The 21,372-nt window shown below is 39.6% G+C and overlaps 1 protein-coding gene across 1 annotated transcript in view; it reads left to right on the top strand.

Annotated features, from left to right (window-relative positions):
* Positions 1-540: 540 nt before the first annotated feature.
* The window catches only part of IGFBP2 (insulin like growth factor binding protein 2), a 699,259-nt gene continuing 678,427 nt past the window's right edge, over positions 541-21,372 (top strand). The window contains exon 1 of the mRNA XM_044075131.1: positions 541-1,109. Within this exon, the coding sequence (XP_043931066.1) occupies positions 716-1,109 (394 nt within the window). The 5' untranslated portion in view covers positions 541-715. The remainder of the gene's footprint in view (positions 1,110-21,372) is intronic.

Raw genomic sequence — 21,372 nt, forward strand, 5'->3', positions numbered from 1 at the left:
GCCAAATAAGTTCTGTGGTACACTGCATGTAACTATTTTGCTTTCAGAAGTGGCACTTGGTACTTTAACCACATAGGTTCTGTCAGACAACCAGTTAGCTATCCTTATCAGGGGAGCTATTTAAATGGGAGTAGAAGTCAGAGGCATAGGTAGCAGCCTTTTTGGCTTCATCTGATTTTTGAGCAAAAATGTTGAGAGGTATGCAGTGCTCTGCGGCATGAAAAACAGAGAAAAGAAAAAAAAACTTTTCTCCAGAGAGAGAGAGAGAGACAAACACACACACGCGCGCGCGCGCACAGACACACACACACACACACACACACACACACACACACACACACACACAGTGCCTGCTATACAGGGTACATTATTGTTGTGTATAATATCAACTTTCGCTGCTTTGTGACCACATGGCTTTAGGAGTTTAGGAACACGAGGGCAATCTTAGATCTCACTTTGGAAAGGTGGGAGGGCCATCGCCCAAAGTCTAGTCTGCTCTTATTATATAACCTTCCGACAGCACTGTGAGGGTACTTCACTTGCCCCACAGCAGGTTGCTACGAGACTCTTGTCAAACAACAATCTAGAAAAAAAGCGTATCTGCCGGCGCAGGGACCCTGCGGCAGCTTCTCCATGCTATTGTACCGCCCACTCTCCTACCCGGTTCGTGTCGCTTCACCGGTTCGCGCGGCTTGACTTCTTTCATTGCACGGAGATGCTGGCTGGGTACAGATACGTCTTTTTGGTGCTGCCGTTTGTTCTGCCACTGGGTGACCAGTCAGCAGTTGCGGGCTCAACGACCACCGAGGTGCTGTTCCGTTGCCCACCATGCAGCGCTGAGCGTTTAGCCAGCTGCCCCACGCGTACTGTCTCCTGTTCAGAGATAGTGCGCGAGCCGGGCTGTGGCTGCTGTGGGACGTGCGCACGGCGAGAGGGCGAGTCCTGTGGGGTGTACAGCGCCCGCTGTGAATCTGGGCTTTGGTGCTACCCCGTGGCGGGCACTGAGCTGCCACTGCAGGCATTAATCCAGGGCCGGGGCATCTGTGAGAAGAGAAAGGATGTAGTGCTGGAGATTGTTGCACCGGGAGCAAGCCAGGATCCTATCGCAGGTAATTTGCAGGGTAACAAGCATGGTGTTTTTACAGGATAGTGTCTGCATCTTAGGCAGGTAATATTGAATGACTATCTTGGAGATGTTGTTATTGCCTGTCAGCAAACTGCCAAGGTTTTCTAGCGCTATTAAGTTTGGAAAATGTCTACAGAGCGAAGTCCAAGGCAGACATATACTTATCAGCTGTCTTGTATATAATTGTCTCACGTTTCCCAGTTGTTGCAGCTCTTGGGGAATTATAAGTTCAGATTGCTTATTGTGACTTTGGTATATTTTCTAGGATGTACATAGTCCTTCAGGTATGCTTGATAAGTGAATAAAACCAGTTTTGTAGTATGTCTTTGACATGAATGTTTTGCTCATTCCATCTATTTTTTTGTTAATTAGTGCGGTAATTTTATTATAAGATAGTAGGTGGGGCAACTCAGAAAAACAATAGTTTAGTACAGCATGCAAAGGGGAAACATTTATCCGAAAGGTGAGTTCATTAGTTTTAAGGTTAGGAATTATGGGAGCCAGCATTCAAAAGAAGGGTACATATATTGATTAAGAATTCCACTAACTGTAGTTTTAGTGATTTCAAACTATTACAGAAAACTTTACTTGTTAATATGTGAGAACAATTTAGGTGTTCCACTATATGTTCAGTGGCACACACGGCTTGTCATACTGAAGGTCTGATGAAGCTGCAGTTCTGCTGCAACATACCAGATGTGTCCTGGTTAATGACCTAATTAAGTGCATCTGCAGAGTGAACAACATAAATGCCGCAGGACACTGAAATAACAGTCTTCTGTAGAAAATCTGTCATAGGAATGCTGTTGTATTTTTGCTTTGTAAAAGAATAGTAATTCATTATAGGCTTTCAGTGTTTAAGAAGCCTGGTGTCTGTTCTTGAAGCAGTGTTATAAACTGTATGTCAGAATAATAAAACTGAAAAGTTCATAATAGTATTTGGAGAACAATGGGGGGAAAAATAATTCAATTTTTCTGTTCTTTCCTGTTTCCTTTAGTTTACATATGTGAAACCTCAAAAGGATTTCCTGTATACGTATGGGTAGTATACTTTTTAATAATTAAAGCAGTTGCTTGGATACTGTATTTTTGTTCATAGATTCTGTTCATGGTATTTTGCATGTTTTTTTTTTTCCAGCCATGTAAAATAAAATTATAATTAGTATATGCAGTGGCCAGGGCTGTGTGAGACATACTGTAATATGTGGATATGAAACCTGTGCACCACTTTATTTCCTAGCAGATGCACAGCACAGATTGATTTGTTTTAGATCACAATTCAAGTGACTTTCCTTTAGCAAGAAATTGTTCGAGTGTCTTATTCCCTTCTGTAAGTGGTACTAATTCTGCTTTGTATTGCATCATGATTTGTCTAATAGTGATGTCACAAAAAGATTTGATAACTGTTGTAGGTCACAGATATGCTGTTTCAGTATGCTGAAACCATCGGTGCGCTGAAAACACTGTGCAGTGCAGGATAAACAAGTTGTTACTGGCTATACAGAATTGACATCCATGCTTTGAAGCTATTTTGGGGCTAGTACATCTGGTTGCTAAGAGTTACAAGAACTCTTCTGAGTAGGAAGGTGGATAAAGGAGCTGACTGCAGTCCCTTGGAATGGGAAATGTGATAAAACTGAAGATAGCAGGACATCTTAAAGAGAAGAGGCTGCATTAGGAAGCATGCTATTTTTTTTTTTTTTAATGATCACAGTGGATATTACACCACCAAATAAATAGAATACCCCAAAGAATAAACAGTACAGGAGTAAAATATGAGCTGCAAAAGTCAAAAAGAAACCTGTACCGAAACATAGGCGTAACACCAGAAATAAAGCGTAAAACACCGAAGCTTGGATTTTACAATGGTGTTTTAAGTTTTATTTCTGGTGTTACGGCTCTGTTTCAGTACGGGTTTCTTTTTTACTTTTACAGTGGATATTACATTTAATAATACATACATACATACATACATACTATGAAACAGCTTTTTAGTGCGTATAGGGACTGGAATGGTTTGTTAAACTTGAAGCACTAAACAGTAGTGTGCCAGAAATATTGGTAGTCCATTTGGATGTTAAAAGATCCCGAGGCACTTGCTTAAGGAGTAGAGGAATTTTCATGGAGTCCTGGCCAAATTTCATCCATTTTATTTATTCATAGATTAGTACTAGGCTAACTGCCTTTGTGGACCATTTTAAGCCTAGCCAATTACCCCATGTGAGAATCAAACCCTGCACTTTGTGTCTGCAAGGTAAACACCTTAACCATTATGCCAACCTCTCACTCATCATTTGGGATAGTAATTGAAGAGTTTGCTTATCAGCACTTGCCATGTGCTATTAATGAAGGTGTGACATACCTGGAAAGCAGGAGGATTTTGTAGGCCTTGGTTGGGTGCTGAACCCGTTGTGAGATGAGATGTTCTGAGTGGATAAAGTTTTGTTGTAGCATTAGATAAGGCTTGTGAGGAAGTAAATGGAGTATATTTGGGCACTCTTGGACAGACAAGCTGTGTGCAATGCTAAAAATGTTGGGAGATGCAGTGTTGGTCAGTCAAGTGCCACTACAGATTAAGATGGAGAGGCATTTTGAGAGCCTGTGAGTCTAGCAGCATAATAGTCTTAGCTTTACAGAGAATTACTGAACTGTACTGGGCTGTGTGCTTTTATCATTGCACACAAATTACTGAATTAGGCTTCAGTCAGTAGGGCACATAGCGTAACTTTTTCTGGCTGGGTTCCTGATGGGGGTGGGGGTGGGTGGTGGTAGAAGCTTTAAGTACTTTGACAGAAGAGACCAGTGTGCTTTGTTCTGAGATGGGGGTGGAAGACATGCATATTTCAGCTCATGGTAACTTTCTCAGGGTGTTGTATACTTTAAATATGTTTTACATTGAGTACAAAAATTACTTTTCCATTTCAGAGCACTCCTGCTGCATAGCTTTTGGTCATATTTTTGAAGGTTTTAAATTTTAAAAATCAGTGGTAAATTATTACTGAGTTTTAAGTCTATCTGTAAATCTTTTTTTGTATTGCACACGGTGATAGTGAATTTCACATTTGCTTATAGAAATCTTAAGAGAGCCAGCAATTGTGTCAGCATGCATTAACCAAGGTCTGATCTGTTTTGGCTTTTTACTACATCACACCAGTGTAGACTGTAGGGGCTTGCAGTGATTTTGTGACAGCTTAAGGTGTTGCATCTTTTTTTTTTTTTCTAAGCCAAAAGGAGTTGACTTGTTTTTTTATGTTTTGTTTTATGCCCTGTGGGAAAGTTTGTGGTTGCTTTTAATGTTTTAGCCACAGACATTACAAAGTACTTAAGAGCTCTCATGTAACATGACAAGGGCTGTGAGACCCTGAGGGTGAACTTGTCAAAACATAATATTTTGACACAGTTCACTTTGTTTCACAAATGGCAAATGTTTAGGAGGCCCACCTGTTAAGTTTAGTTGACGTTGATAGATGAGGCTTGGAGCCAGCTGTTAAGTCGTATAAAGTTATGGCACCCAAGACATTTGCATGTTTTGATATTGGTATAAGACTCTATTCTGTAACCAGTAGATGCTTTGCTTGTAACTAGCAGAGGTCCCCATGTATGCATGTTTTGTTTTGGCCAGTTAGTACACACATTGACATGTTTTCTTCCCCATTACAAAAAATGGGATTGAATCGCTATAATAAAATTAAAACAACACACTGCAGTTAGTTTCGGAATGGGTTTTGAAGTGTAAATTACATTTCGGAACTTCAAAATTAAAAATATATGTATGTATATGTAAAATAGATAAACACAACTATTTATTTTACTATTCATTTTTTCAACATCAGTGCCTGGCAGGGATCTCATATTTGTTTGTCATTTTTTCAGTGCTGTAACAAATTGTACTAAAGATGTCAAACCGCCATTACATGTAAATGAACTTTAAGCCTCTGATGCAGTGCAATATGAGAAATCCGGAAAAAGAGGAAAGATATACATAAAAAATAGTGTTAAAATAGTATTGCTTCTGTTTTTGACTGAATTTGTGGGCGATATTGATCAGTTTATGTTCCATTTCTGATTGGGTTCACATTATTGGTTTTCCCCTCAAGTCTGAAAATAAATGAGCTGCTTAGCACCAAGGCCATAACTCCCATTTCCCAGACCCTTTCAAACACTGCCTTGCCTTCCATTGCTGGTGCTGAAGTGGTCTTAGTGTTCTCCTGGGGATTTCTGTTGGACACCATTGAGAACTATCTCACAATCCTGTAAGATGTTTTTCCTTTCAGACTTCACGTTGTTGTTCTCAGTTTGCCAGACTGTTTACCCACTTGATATATTCAGTGTTATTTATGCTAAGTCCTACTTTCTGTCCTATTGTTCATTTTTCCCTGAGATTGCTGGTCATTCTAGAACTGTGTGTTCTTCATCATCTTTCTGAATCCACTTCTTAGATTTGACTATAAAGGCCTTCTGTAGTGTAACTATTGGGACTTGCTCCTTCAGATCCCCAGCTTTGCACAGTCTGAAAACTTGCCAGTCTGCATGCTTGTTCAGGAATGCATTAGCCTGTTGCTAGTTCATGCCATGATATTGCATGTTAGGATAGTAGGATGCAGCTAGTCTGTCTTCCGTCAAGTCAGTGTAAGGCTAAATATTAAGTCATCAAAATACAGATTTATAACTATCAGTCTCATTGTAAAATAAAAGCAAATTGTATGTCATAATCATGCTGTGGAGCACAGGGTTAAAATACTTTTAATCAAAGTACTGTGATGGGTTTGTATTTCTGTGTTTGGCAGTATACTCTTTAAAACAGTATCAGGACTCCAAATGCAGCAAGACTTGTCTGGATATATTTACAAATGTACAAAGTACCCATCAAAAACTAAGTAGTTTGAATGATGACTTGCAGTTGCACAAGACTGTATCACTCTTGGATATACAATTCATTCTTCCATTGCTCTGTATAGGATTTCAAGGGAAGGAAATTACAAAAGCGATGCAAGATATTGATTGGCTCAGGATTCAGACAAATGAGAGAGGGAAGTATAATACTGGTGCTACTACATCCCTAATATGCTGAAACAAGCACAATTCTGAACAATGCATGTTGCACAAGGACTACATGTTCTTCTACATTCTACTATGAGCAGATGGACCATTACAGTCATAATCTGAAACTATTATTTCATGAAGGCATTCTCTCACATCTCCCAAACTTGTATATACTAAGTTCACAGTCAGTGACTCGGGTGTAGACTACAAAAGTAAATACTAACTCAAAAAATGCAATTTATTTTAATTAAAAAGTTGACTGGTGGCATATTCCATAGGAAACAAAGTGCAGAAGGTCCACAAAATAAGTTTCTGTGTAATGTACGGCTACTTATACATTCTTTTGTGACATTTGCTTATTTTAGATATCAGTCCTAATTATTTCTTTGGAAAATCTGAACAAGAAATATTTAAATCCATTTTTGCCTTCATATGTTTCCTGACTGTCTCAGCTGATTACTCAAATAGTTGAACATATAATCAGTTGTTTTGAGTGGGTTCCTCCTTCATACTCCTTTTCCACATTTTTTCACAAAGCAAAAGCATCCCATTTTTCTAGATATATAAAAGCCTGATTCTACAAAAGATAATAGATCCTATGAAGGTAAAGGACTTAATCCAACACATTATAAAATAACAGATCGTCTTACATTTTATTGGTTACTCTTAATTATTTTGTTAAACCATATGTAAAAACTTGGATAACCTGACCCCCCTCATATTTTTCTTGCTCAGAGTTTTACTTCAGCCCTGGATGTCTGTTTGCAGAAGAGCTTTATGCTTTTTAGAGGTAGAACAAAAGGACACTGCCAGAAGTACAGAAGTGTAGACCTATATAATTAGTCTTAAGGATTTAGTGGTTGGGGAAAAATGCATCAGACCGTATAACTGTAATTACTGTTCTGTACTGCAAAAAAGTAATGTGCCATCTAAAATACTTTGAAACAGCATAAATCAACTTTTATATTCATGTACACTTTCTACAGCCTCTCCTTCATACATCTTGAATTGAATCCTCTGCACTGTTGTGAAACTGTACCTTTACCTCCCTTTTAACACAGCCCCACTACAAATGATTCGCATATCCCAGCAGATACAGACTTCAGTTTTAACAAACTTATACTATACCAAGTAAGGAAACTAGTGTGCAAAAAATGTAGGGTTCTTCTCCAGAAGCAGCAATATCTTTACTCCAAAATATATTAAGCTTGCTGTCTGTTCCTTTTTCTATTCATGTTATACACTTCTTAAACAGTAGCATTACAGAAGGCATAGTCCTCTCACTTTGGAATGAGACCTTCATTCAGCCCAGATACTTCAGACACACCTTTTTTTTATTTATTAAAATGTTTGTCAGGGTAGAATACTGATCAAACAATGACCATGTACATATTTACAGATGACAATGATTTTCATTTGAGTAAGCATAGATAATATGATAAATAATGATATATACATCAAGCCAAATATATATAGTTAAATAATTAAGAAATGGGAGAACAGAGTTAAAGGTGGAGAATTAGAAGTGCTGGAGATGTTGGTAGGTTAGGAAAGCTAATAAATCGGGCTAGGCTTATAATTGCCCCAGGGCAGATAACCTAGTATGAACCTATACTTCCGTGTCACTATTAGACAGAGGCACAGCAAACTAAACCTTAAAAAGGGCATAGTATACTCAAATCAAGGGGTGGCGTAAGCCAAACAAATTCGTGCTAGGCTTATAATTGCCCCAGGGCAGATAGCCTAACATGAAGCTATGAACCTAAGATGAAAGAGGTAATTACATTATGTGTAATGGGTTTAGATCAGTAATGGTGTGCTAAACTAAATCATAGTTCAGCATGACTGAGTTAATCGGGTGTATGGGAGCCAAGGGTGCAACATAAATGGAGGTCTGTTTTTGTGTATCAATGTCGTAAATTTGCTACGTACCTTTGCAAAAGTTCTATTGAATACTATCCACATAGAGTCATTAACAACAACTCCATCCTTGGAAAATCACAGCATTGTTTCAGGAGAGAGTTCTCTGTGAATACTATGCTTGTATCCATCACAGAGTTTGTAAAGGGTGACCTCAATAAGTCTGGTAGTAACGGTCCTTTTTCTGAAGTTGATGAACGTCTTTGACACAGTTAATAACTTTTAAATTTAGACAGTCTGGCATTAATGGAGGTAAACTGGCACTGTGTAATTTAGATCAACAGCTATCTTAATAATTGTATGTACAGGGTAAAATAGATCCATTCCCATTCTAGCTATTAGATTGCAGAGAAATGTGTTTCTCAGGGCTCCATTGTCTGACATTTTTGTTTCAAAGTATATATGAACATTTTAAACTTGAGATACTGGGAAGTCATAATGGTTGATAATGCTACCATTTTTGCAGAGAGAAGTCACTTTTCAGTGCACAAACTATTGTCCAGAAAAAATGTATTCTAACCAAACAGAGGCTTGAAGACTTTAACTTAGGCTAAACCTTTACAAATCCAAATCTTTACTCTTTCTAACATGAAATACAAGAACACTCACAGGCCTAACTTCACTATCTTTATTAAACATCTGCTATAGAACATATAATAATGTAAAATTCATAAGTGTTATGCTTCCCCTACATTTTGACACTAAAGTCAATGAAGATTTAAGCACATGGAATGAAGTATTAGAAGCTTCAACTCTGAATCACCAATAAAACCCGTTATGTATCATTGAACTCCCTATGATGAAATCTTTAAAACCCATTATGTTTGCATTGAACTCCCTATGATGAAATCTTTACCCTCCTTAGTTATTTAGATAATTCAAGCTGCATATTGCAGAAGGGAAAAAAAAAGTCTCAAAACGTTGAATTCCTGCTAGATCAGTAACAGCAGTAACTTTCTTAGCAAAAAAAGTGATCAGTGGGTTCATATTGGGGAATAGCAACTGAGTTTAAACTCTCCTACTTGTACTCATAGTAGTTCTGGTGGTCTTAACCTACATATTGACCTAACCAAGAAGCTGGTTCCATTTTTTACTGTTGTCCTTACTGCATAAAGGACTACCTTTTACCCTCCTCTTGACAACGGCTTATTTCATTTTTTTTGTTTTCTCAAACAGTTCCAAGACTTGTTCATAGAAGTGCCTCACGTCTACAAGATATGTTTAACTTTTTGAACCGTTTTAGTGTGGAGGATTTGCTCTTCTTCCTCCAGCTGCAGCCTGCAATATTGTCTCAAGTGTAAACTGGGTATCCTTCCTAAACAAGTCTGTCTGATCTTATGCTTTAGCAACCTTTGTACTGTACTGCCTACCTGCCACTTTTGTTTTCTAATGTGGCATTAACCCTGTAAGCATCTTGTTCCACAGCTGCAAAGATAAACCACAAATAAGATACTAGCAGTCACCAAGGTGGTGATCTGTTCCTTAATTTTGAGGCAGCATCTGGAATTCTCTCCCTTAAGACATCAGAAGTTGCATATTAGCTTTCAGTTGCCTTACTGCTATGACCAGATGTATATGCAGAAATTATTAAGGTCTCACCTAGGTGATATAGTGTCTGCCAAATTTCACACTCAACCCCGTCTGTTACTGTGGGCCAGCCACACAGTGTAATATGTGATCGTATCTCTCTCAGCCTGCAGACTTTGAAAATAGGGACAAAAGCCCCTGAAATGTAGGCTCGTCCAGAAAAACATCTGGACATTGATTAGCATAAAATGTGAGTACTAAATGTCACTCTTCCTCCTTCAAATAGAAATGTAGGATACTAGTCAGAAACACATTTAACAACAGAGGCTGACAAAAAAAGATGGAGAAATATATGCACATTATCATGGAGCATACCTCTCAGCTGTAGAGAGATTCTCACGATGTTGAGATTTTTGCCACATATTTTTGGTCTGTTTTTCATAAAGTTGTGGTTTTCTGGTAAATTAGTGTTGCATCATTAAAGACTGATGTTGGAAAATGACAGACATTTGAGTTTCAGACTTTTATATACCTTTCCGAAAATTCATGCTAATGCAAAATCTGTTATTCTATCAACTTTCTAAGCTTGTAACGGCTATATTTAAAAAACTGTCCCTATTTTTGGGCCTTTGTCCCACTTTTATTAATGGCTTTGTCCAGATTTCTTGCTCTGAGGTATGTCATGGAGACTGTAAAGCCTGTAGACTTTAATGAATTGTATTGCAAAATACTGTAACACAAGGCAGTTTATTTTTGCTTCTGAAAAAAGGTGTGTGTGTGTGTGTGTGTGTGTGTGTGTGTGTGTGTGTGTGTGTGTCCTCATTCTTTAACTGTTGTCACTAGTGTGTTTGTCATTTAGTGTGGGTTTCTTTGTACTAGAGAGCTTCAAAAATCACATGTGAAGAAGGGGATTCAGGCTATTGTGTAAAGGGGTAAATCAAGCTTGAAAACAGGGGCATGCTTCCAGGAATAGAGACATACTGTGCGGGGGTAAATCAGGCCTGAAATGGGAATGTACTTCCAAAATATATATTCATTTTATTAAAATACCGTCTGTGGTGTAGTTCTGTAGTCATGCTTTTGTGTGTTTCGTAGATTCTAGTCAGTAGTCATTTTTTTTATCAAAAGTGCTTCCTAATCTGTTAAGATTTCATGATAGTTTGTTAGCGCTTAGAGTGGTGATTCCACAAAAGAGATTCATGGGTATATGTCCATTTTTATTTGTTTTAATAGTGTGTGAAAATGGATTATTCATTGTTCACCACCTTTAGTCAGTTTTCTTGAAAGAAAGTTTATTCAGATTAGTGCTTTCATTTTATAGAAAATGAAAGAGCTAATCCAAATAATTCAGATTTGTTAATATAAATAAACTTTCTTTGAGGAAAACTGACTTAAAGGCAATTTATTTTCAAACTTGTTAAAGCGTCAACTGGTTTTAAAAGTTTTGAAAAGTGTCAAAATATTTATTTTTATTTGGAGCTTCTAGCAAGAAGCATTGGATCACTTTCAACAGAAACCCAGCACCACTGTCGAGCCTATCCATTTGGCTTATGATTTGTACACTAGGGATAGCGGTCTCTTAACAGTGTGATAAGATACAGAGAAGAACATTTTTGGGCTTGTTTTTGTCTGTTGATCATCAGCCCCCATCTAGTCATTTGGTTCATTCATTTGTCATTACTGGGGTGTGGGTTTACCAGGAGGAGCCATCATTCAGACAGCCTTCAGGGTAGGTCAATTTTTGTTTTTCCACCCTAAACTTCACATGCACTCAGTCATGTGACAAGTTAGGATGTGCAATGAACTGTGGAGGGCATCCCCCTCTAAGCACTGGGTGGAGGTTCTTGGAGTGGTGTTCCCTCCAAGCACACCTGCCCTTTACTCAACTCATGAGTGGTTGTTTTCCTAGTCTCCACAAGGAAAATTGCACCAACATAGTGTGCCAAATGCATGCTACCCTTCCTCCAAGGACAGGGAAATGGGTCACCTTCCATTCACTTTTGCCCTTCCCTGCATTTCTCTTCCAGTGCCTGGGAAGCTAATCAGACCATAGCTGTCTGGGTTCCATCCCACTGTGCCACAGAGCTAAGAAGAGAGTTGCTGTGGTCTTTGGCTACAAAACAAGCCTTGAAGCCCTTTGTGGATAAGTTAAAGAATATATTGCAGTATTTCATAACTGGTCTGATACAGTGGGACAGTTACCTCCATTACATGACACTCGACCTCACAAAAGAACAAGTGGGCAGTTACATATACTTTGCATGTGATAGCAGCTATGTACATATTCATCATGTACAGTGACTCCAGGGTCTTTACTAATATGATAGCTGCTGCCAACCAAATGTATGCAAAGCTGGTGGTGAGGACAGTTATGTCAAATGACAGCTTGCTGTATTTTTGGACACTGAAGACAATATTATTTCTACTGCACCTTTTGTGTGTTATTTGGCATTTGAAGGGAGGTGGTATTAGTGTAATGTAGGGCAATAGTGCCAAAATTTGAAATGCTCTGCATAGTTGGTAAGATTAACATTAGTCAGTGCTGTCTGAGAAAAAGATAAAAAAAAAAAGTGTAGCCCCAGAACAGAGGCTTGAGGGACTCCACTGAGATGATATGAGTTAATATGTATAACTAAATCAGCGAATACTTAAAGTGAATGTTAATTTATAGACCCCATGTGAGCAAAAGCTTACAATCCCGAACACTCGGAACAGTGATTTTTTTTTCCCAGGGAAAAAAAAAATCGCTGTTCCAAAATAAAAATAAAAACTTCAAAACATTAAAGTGGGGGGGGGATGTGCCCCACACAGCCCCGTACTTAAATATACCAACTCCGAGATTGCACTACAGTGAGGAAAACGGCAAAGTAACAGAGGCGGACAAGCAATTTTTTTTTTTTCCCCAGGGAAAGAAAATGCTTGTATGCCGTTTCGTGCTTTCAAGTTCGATCAAGATGCATTTGAAGGATTGCATCTTCGGTTATATAATAGGAACCTTATAACTATGTAACCAGTTGTTGACCCATGTAATGGCTTCACTTACCCTTAGATTGGTGGGTTTACAGGATTGCATCATAGGGTGTAGTGTTGAATGCTTTAGCCAAATCATGATAAATTGCATGGATAGATTGTTCATTCAAGGTAGAGGTCACACTTTAAAAAGAAATATACAATGTCTAGATTTGATCAGAGCATACTAGGTTTTCTTTGCCTGCCTGAATAAGTTCTATGCTGTTGCTGTCCACCTTTCACAATATGCTTGTGAGACAGATTAGTCTGTAATTTTTTTTGGAGTTTGTGGAAGGGTATACCTTTTGGATCGGTACTATGATGGTCTGTTTTTTGATATCCAGGATGTAGTCTTATTTCTGCTTTTTGATATCCAGAATCTAGTCTGTTGTTAGTTCCTTGTTAAGAATGTGCATAAGTGGGGAAATCAATATTTGAAGTTAACCTTCATGGTATTTCATCTGGTCTGATGGAACTGGTGTTCCTTCCCTTGCTGAGAGTAGTAGGGGTGATCATTTCGGATGGAAGCTGTTGCAGAGAAAGAGTGCCTGGAGTTATCTTTTTTTCTGTGGCGTGGATTTAGCATGATAGATGTTTGATACCTCTGTACTGCTTACAGTTGAGTGCCCCCTTTTTTTCTTGTTCACTGGCACTAGAATGCTTATTCTCCAGTTTGTCGGTGCCTTTCTCTGGATACTGCAATGAATACCCTTAGGAGCAATTTCTCCCATATCTCGCCCAACTCCTGGATCATGACTGCCATGAATTCATTTGAACCTTCTGGATTCCCCTGAGCTCTTTTTACCTGCCGCATTCCCCTGAGCTCTTTTTACCCGCCGCATTCCCCTGAGCTCTTTTTACCCACCGCATTCCCCTGAGCTCTTTTTACCCGCCGCATTCCCCTGAGCGCCGCATTCCCCTGAGCTCTTTTTTTACCCGCCGCATTCCCCTGAGCTCTTTTTTTTACCCGCCGCATTCCCCTGAGCTCTTTTTTTTACCCACCACATTCCCCTGAGCTCTTTTTTTACCCGCCGCATTCCCCATGAGCTCTTTTGTTTACCCGCCGCATTCCCCTGAGCTCTCTTTTTTACCCATTCCCCTGAGCTCTCTCTTTTTACCCACCGCGTTCCCCTGAGCTCTTTTTTTTACCCACCGCGTTCCCCTGAGCTCTTTTTCCTTGGTGATTTTCATACTACTTTTAGGATGGGTTCTTCTTGCTCTTTTATTGTAGGCTGTGCTTGTTTGTCTCCTTGTTTGTGGTTGCACAAGCATGAAATTGGTATGTTTAACTATACTTAAGTAAGGGGAACTGAGGATGAAGCCCACCCATGTGGAGGCAAAGGGGAACACGAGGGTTTGGAGACTTAAGTTCTTAAAATGTTTATTTTATTTTCTGTGGACATCAGTGTTCTTGCTATATAGTTGTTAATTTGTCTATTATGCTTTGCAAGAGTTGTTTGGCATTGTTCATTTGTGGTCCCCTTACAAACATCTGCAGCTATGATTGTAGAATCTTTATTTGAAGGCATGGTCATCTGACTTTTTTCTGTCATTGCCTTTAAGGTGTAAGAAGTGAGTTTTGTGGTTTCCCTTGGGTACTGTTTCCTTACATCTCCAAACGACAGATTGTAGCTGTATTGGTCTATTTATGTGTTGGTCTATTTATGTGTACGTTGATTTATCCACATGTGTGATACAGAAGAAAGCTTGGCAACTACTTCTGTTCCCATATTTGTCTATTAAAATCGTTGTATGATGGCAGCTATTAACGAAGTTGCTGTAAGAGTAAAACGTGTCTCAACAGTATTGGATGAGTGAAATGGTGGCCGTGCATATGTTTGAACCAAACCCATATAAGACATGCAGCATTGCTCTGAAACTGAAGAGTGATATAATGATGTAGCTGTTTAAGTGTTGTAGGTTTAGCTTCTTTAAAGATGCAAACTATCGTAACTAAACTCAAAAAGGGGTTCATCTGTTTATTATTGGATTTGATTAAATTCTTGAATGAATAGTGCTGATACTTCTAAATGGTCCTTTATTGCTGCAAAAAACTGTGGTAGCCTTAAATACCATGTATAGTGTGAAATTTGTTTGAAAAATGTTTATTTGCTTTGCAGTAAAGACAGTCTTCCAGATGAAAGTCTGCTGAATGTTGTCCTCATGGATAGATGTTTGCAGAGTAAATTAATGACCATTTTCATTGGATGACTGGGGGAAAAGCTCTTGCATGAATTCAGGGCCATGCACAGAATGCATGCATTACCATTGAGGTGCTATAAACATAAGATTTACTAATATACCAATGATGTCAATATATACATACATGTTCTACACAAGCAATATGTAACCATTTGAAATAGCTAAGTATATACAGTGTCTTCATTCTTTAATTAGCAATGGAGGAATATTATGTATAGAGTAATAATGCTTTTTTCCATTAACTTAAGCTGAGCAGCTTTTACCTGTCCTTCCATTGGGATTAAAGTATGTCTTTAGGCCAGAAGGAAAGCATGGTGCCTTTTCTGTTGAGCATACATTTCCTTTAAAGATTATGCTATTAAATATTAGATTACTGAAGTTAACTTTTCAGTACTTTGTCAGAAATGTTTTAACTTCTCCTTTGCATTTTTAAGTACTTATTGGTTTCTGCTTATTAATTCATGAGTTTGTGTTCATAGTTCCTTAAATAAAACATTTAGTCATCTGTCTTTTGGCACATAGAATGGCTGATTTAGATTTTTTGGTTGTAATTTCTCCATTTTTTCTGTTACTTTTATTCCACACAGGCTTAAGTAATTCTGTATTAAATGATCACAGTTTCATCATCTGTGCTTTTAAAGTGCTGCAGAGAGAAAGTTTGTAAGAGACTCTGTAGTTGTATTTCAAGTGTTCTTCCTCACCCTTGTGTAAAAGTATTTTTGTGTACACTGGAGCATTTCATTTATGGCCTCCACCCCCTTTAAATAGGTCTGCCCAACAGTGGCAACCAGTAGTTAGGTCCACTTTTATATTGCATTTGAAGCTATTGCCTTTATCTAGTAAGATATGTGGAGTAGACATAAAGGTTGCTTAATTTTATAACTCCCTTCATAATCCATGGCTGCTTAAATCCTACTCGGCTATGCTGTACCCATAAGACCATTTCAGACTCTCGATTCTCATTATTTGTTGGCATTTATATTAGAAAAGCATGAGTCAAAATACTTCACTGAAATATGTAACTGCTTGCTTTGGTGCCTTGCAAGACCGTTAAGGTTCTGTATCCAAAAACTATTAAAAGATGAAATTAATGCAATATTTGAATGCTAGCATCTTATTTTTTGATGACATTAACTGTGTTTCACACCACCAGAATCAAATTAGATTTTATTCCTGTGTAAAAAGCACAAGCCTTGCAAAAAAAAAAAGCTGATTTGCTTGGATCACAGCATTTTTCTAAAAACAGCATTTTTTTTCACTACTTGCCAGTATGTGTGGCTGATCCACCTATGAGTCCCATAGTAGCAGCAAGGGGCACAAAACTGAGCCCCTTGCCAAATATGTTGACCATTAGTTAAAGGGCTTCTTGTTTACAAATCATGTGTTAATCGTTTCATGGCATGTTTTGAGAAGTTTCCAGGACTGAGAATGTAGGGAACACATCTACTTTGTGTGTATTGTTGTCAAGGATATATCTCTGGGTATTCCCCATGTGAAGGTTTGAAGATATAGGTTCATAGGTAGGTACTAGGCGATCTGCCCGAGGGCATTTATAATCCTAGCCAGAGTGCGTCAGCCTTCGCCACCCCATTGATTAATTAACTGAGCCTCTGTCAAGAAGAGCCAATGAAGTGATCCCAGGGGTGTATTTTCTGTTACCCATCCACTCGTCAAGGTTTCTCTTGAAGAGTGTTAGTGAGGGACTCTGCCTAATGTAGTTAGGAATTTTGTTCCAAAGCATGGGGAGTCTCTGCGACAGGAATCTATCCCTCCAGCATGTTCTAGTTATTGTTGTGGTGAGGTTTAGCTCACTAGAGCGAGTGGCTCGCAGTGACTTTATATTTCTTTAAGTGGAGCATGTCCATCAATTCTGAATTGGACATGACTTTGTAAGTCAGGCAGAGATCACCTCTGAGTAAGCGATATGCTGCTGAGTACAGCCGGAGTTTTTCCAGTCGGGCTGCATAGGACATATGTTTGAGACTAGTAATCCTCTTGGTGAGGTACTTTTGTGGTCTTTCCAGCTGTTGGAAGTGTCTTGTGAGGTACATCCCAAATGGGGCATTGTACTCTATGATGGGTCTGATGAGTGACGAGTAGAGGGGCACTATAACCTCTTTATTTCTGGATGCAAACCCTTTAGTAATTAGATGGGCTACATAGAAGGATTTCTGAACTACTTTGGTAATATGATTGTCAAAGGAGAGATTACTGTCTACCTGGGTCCCCAGATCTCTTATTACCTCTTCTGTATTAAGGGGGCTGCCACCTATGTGGTAATTCATGAGTGTTTTGTTTGTAGCATACAAGATGACTGTGCATTTTTTGGCATTTAGCTTAAGACCGTGACTTTGACACCAGGTGTCCATCTCAGTAAGGCCCTTTTGGAGAATGTCCGTGTTAGCCGGAGAGTCAATTATGGCTTCCAGTTTGCAGTCATCAGCGAACTTGGTTAGCCATAGTCCTCCTGTGTTTGCCTGTACTTCTGAGAAAGTATATGCCAAACAGTAGTGGTCCCAGGACCAAGCCTTGTGGGACACCTCTTGTGACTGGTTTAGAGTTGGACCTGGAGCCCACTATTCTTACCGTGTGAGTTCTGTCTGTAAGCCAGTTGGCAACCCATCTCGTGACGTAGGGGTTTATTTTCAGGCTGGTGAGTTTTTCTATCATTCCTGAGGGGGGAATGGTGTCAAAAGCCTTGGTGAGGTCAAGGTAGGCTGTGTGAACCACCTTCCCCTCATCTGTGGCCTTGGTGACTGTTTCGAGGAAGTCAACTAGGTTTAGTAGGCATGATCTGCCCTTAAAAAAGCCAAACTGGGTCGGGTCAAGTGTTTGGAGGTTCCCAATGTCTTTGTTAATGGGTTCCATGATGATGCGCTCCATAGCCTTGCAGACCAGGCTAGTCAGGCTTATGGGGCAATAGTTACCAGGGTCAATTCTGGCTCCTCCTTTGTGGAGCAGAATAGCCGTTGCTATGCGCCATTCTATGGGCATGTAGCCTGTGGAGAGGCTGAGGTTGAACAGTGTGTTTAGGTGGGGGGTTACTTCATGCAAGATATAGCCAGGGACACCATCTGGCCCCATTGACGCTGTGCTTTTGGCTTTTGAAAGGGCTGTTTTCACCTATGCGTCTGTGATTTCTGGGACACTACACTTTTCTGGTATTGTTGTGGGCCCTTTTTGGGGCGAGAGGGGGGGTGAAGTTTGAATCCATCTGCCAGGATGTTGGCAATATCAGTAGGTTCCGTATATTTTGTGCTATTTTGCTCTAGCTCAGAGCATATCTGCGAGTTGCCACTTAGATTCTTGATATAGCTAAAGCTAAAGAAGGCTTTGTGGTTATCTTTCAAATCCTTTGCTATTTTTCTTTGGAAGTTAGCCTTGGATGATTTTATGAGGGACCTTAGTTTCTTACTGATACTGATCAGGGGTGTCTTTCCTTCTTGGGATTTGCTTTTTTTCTGAACTAGTTTCCTCCTTTTATTGTGTAGCCTGTTTATGGCAGAAGTCCACCAGACTGGTTTCCTTCTCTTAGGGGAATGAGTCTTGGTTTTGCTAGGGATTGCATGATCCATGCATCCTTGTAGGTGCTCATAGAGTGCATTTGAAAAGGTTCCTGCATTTTGGACACTTATCCTTTAGCGTGGGGGCTGTGAAACTTACCACCTCTGTCTTAAGTAAGGTGAAGTTTGCTATCGAAAAGTTTTTCACTGTGGTTTCCTTGGTTGGGGGTGGTGGTGTGATGTGGACATCCAGAGTGATTAGTTTATGGTGTGATCTAACCAGTGATGAGTTGACCTCTGGTGCGGAACACCTGTCTCCCATGTTGGTGATGACCAGATCCAATATGTTTTCCCCTCTGTTAGGGGAGTTTACCAGCTGATCCAGGGCATTTGAGTTGATAAATTCCAGGAAGCGCTGGACCTTGGAGTTTGTACTTGTAGTTTTCCCAGTTAACGATAGGGTAATTTGAAATTTCCCAATATATGGGTGTTCGGTAGGACCTTCATGTTTTCCAGTGTCTCCAGAAAGGAGGAGTGGTGGTCCTGGGTCATGGAGAGTGATCTGTAGCAGGCCATAATTTGCATTGCAGATTTGCCCGATGTTAGTTGCACTTGGATGATCTCAGAGGTATCCTGCTGCGCCACTAACCTGGAGGTGTAGGTATCCTTGATGAATATGGATACACCCCCCCCCTTTTGTGTTTCGGTCCATGTTCTGTGGCCGAAATGTGTGGTGTGAGTTGTAGCCCAGTAGTGCTGGAGTGCTCTGTGGAGCCTTGAGCCAGGTTTCAGTTACTGCACAGATGTCGACGTTCTCCATACTGAGGAGTGCTTTTAGCACATGCATTTTGAGATTTAAACTCCTGGCATTGAGTAGCATAACCCTCATTTTTTTTATTTGTGCTGTTTACAGAGATGGGTTTGACTTTTGAGCCTTGCCTAAAAAAGGCACTATGGGGGCAGCAAGAGCTTTGGCCAGTATTCAGAAGCCTAGGGGTGACAGGTGCAAGCTGTCTCTTGCAAAGCAATGAGGCTTGTCGAGCATGTCGTCCCAGGCTGACAGACACTGGATCCCCTTTGAGTGACATCAGAAGCTTAGCCAATTGTTGAAATTGATAATTTTTTTCTTTATACTGCGGCATCATTCTTGGTGAGGTCAGGATGCTTCTCAGGGTCAGGGTCATACCAGCCTGGGCTACATGATCGGAGAGCTCTTTCATGTCTCTCTTCATGTAGTCCAGGGAGATATGTCTCATGTTATTCACACCAACATGAACAATGAAAAAGTCATTTTTGTACTTGTTCTGGAGTGACCTGAGTGCTTGTGTTATGTGGTGGATTCTGGCTCCCGACAGGCAGCTAACAGTAGCCTTCTTGTCCAGCCTAGTGAGTGGGACGTCAGTGTGCCTGACTATAGAGTCGCCTATTACTAGTGTGTTAAATATGTTATTTCGCCTTAAGGGCTGTGATTGTGTGGCACACTGATTCTGTTTTTTTATGTGTTGTCTGGTTTGTGACTGGAGGTGCAGGTTTTTTTGGGTGTCTGCTTTGGAGGTCTCTGTTTTTGCAAGTTTTTATTTAGAGCCTCCGAGTATGATTTTTGATTTTGTGTATTTGTGCATTTTTTGTCAGTGCTGGTTTAGTATGTCTCTGTGAGGCTGGAGGTGTGGTGCAAGTGTTAACCTTCTCCTCATGACTGCCTGTTCCAGTCTTGGGTGCTGAGAGCTTAGCCTCCAATTTAGCTATATAATTGCATCTCTCGCATATGTTAATGTTTTTTGGTAGGAGGAGAGGGTTGTCTGTGTACATGAGGCAGTTGTAACATTGCCTCAGGATACCCAGGTTCACTAGCTGGACTGGAGAGTATACCTGAAATTGCCCTTTGGTCATGCCTGAATAGTAGGGTGAGCTGCTTAGTCGCTTGGTTGGTGAGGGGTGAATAATGAGCCTTGCCCTTCCGGGCAATCAAGTGTCTGGGTATATTAGTTCTTGCTATTAGGTCTGAGCAAGTGCTGGACTGTAGGATGCTTTTTACGTGCTTAGGTTGAGAGCTAGACTACTTTCAAGGGAAAAACTGAAGAGGAGACTTTGTGGAGCCGGGAATAATTTAGCCCTAGCTAACCGGCGCTGCCTGGACGTGCAAAACCATACTGAAGCACTAACAGTAGGGACCAGTTTTAACCACAGAGCCATTAAGGTGCTTTATTCATTAATGGCCATGGTATTTAAGAACAATTTTGACCATTTTGAAGATTAATTTATCAGGCAGACAATGTGAGTTGCTGTGTGTGCATCGTCAACCCCAGTTTTTGCGAATATAGTTTTACACTGGTGGGAGGAGACATTTTGTTTTTGCTTTTAACTATATGACATTTATTTACAAGTACTTTAGGTATATGGACAATATACTAATTTTGCCGTATGGTAGGATGGAAGCGCTTTCACACTTTTTAAATTACATCATTTCTAGTATTTACTCACCAAGTAGAATTTTACAGTTGTAGTTATTTAGATGTTAGACTGTATAAAAATAAAGGCAAGAGGAGTTTTAAATCTACTATTTATAGAAAGACTACTTATTCAAACTGTTTTCTCCATTATAACAGCCACCACCGTTCTTGCCAAAAAAAAAAAACTTGGCGAAAGGACAGATAAGACTGTCCATGTTCATAACCGAAGACACACTGTTTACAACAGAATTAATGAATCTGAGACATACCTCTCAACTGTCCCTGATTTTGACTCAAATTTTAACTCTATCCCTCTTAATCCCTCCTAAAACTAGTGACTTTTGGAGGAAAGGTGGTGAATTATACTTGATGAATAATGACAATAATTAAGAGTTCTAAACTTTTTACTTCAGAAAATGTGTATTAATTCATATGCTCTGATTCTGTCAATGTTTCAAGTTAATAGCACTAATATTTTAAGTGTCCCTGATTGTCCTTGATTTTTTCTTGACTTGTCTCGTCCCTGATTCTGTTGAAATTTGTCCCCAGTTGGTTGAGAGGTCTGATTTGAGATGTTTTTACAGAGAAATTA

Source organism: Protopterus annectens, chromosome 6.part0 (assembly GCF_019279795.1).
Source record: "Protopterus annectens isolate FY-2018-M chromosome 6.part0, PAN1.0, whole genome shotgun sequence".
Taxonomy (NCBI): domain Eukaryota; kingdom Metazoa; phylum Chordata; order Ceratodontiformes; family Protopteridae; genus Protopterus; species Protopterus annectens.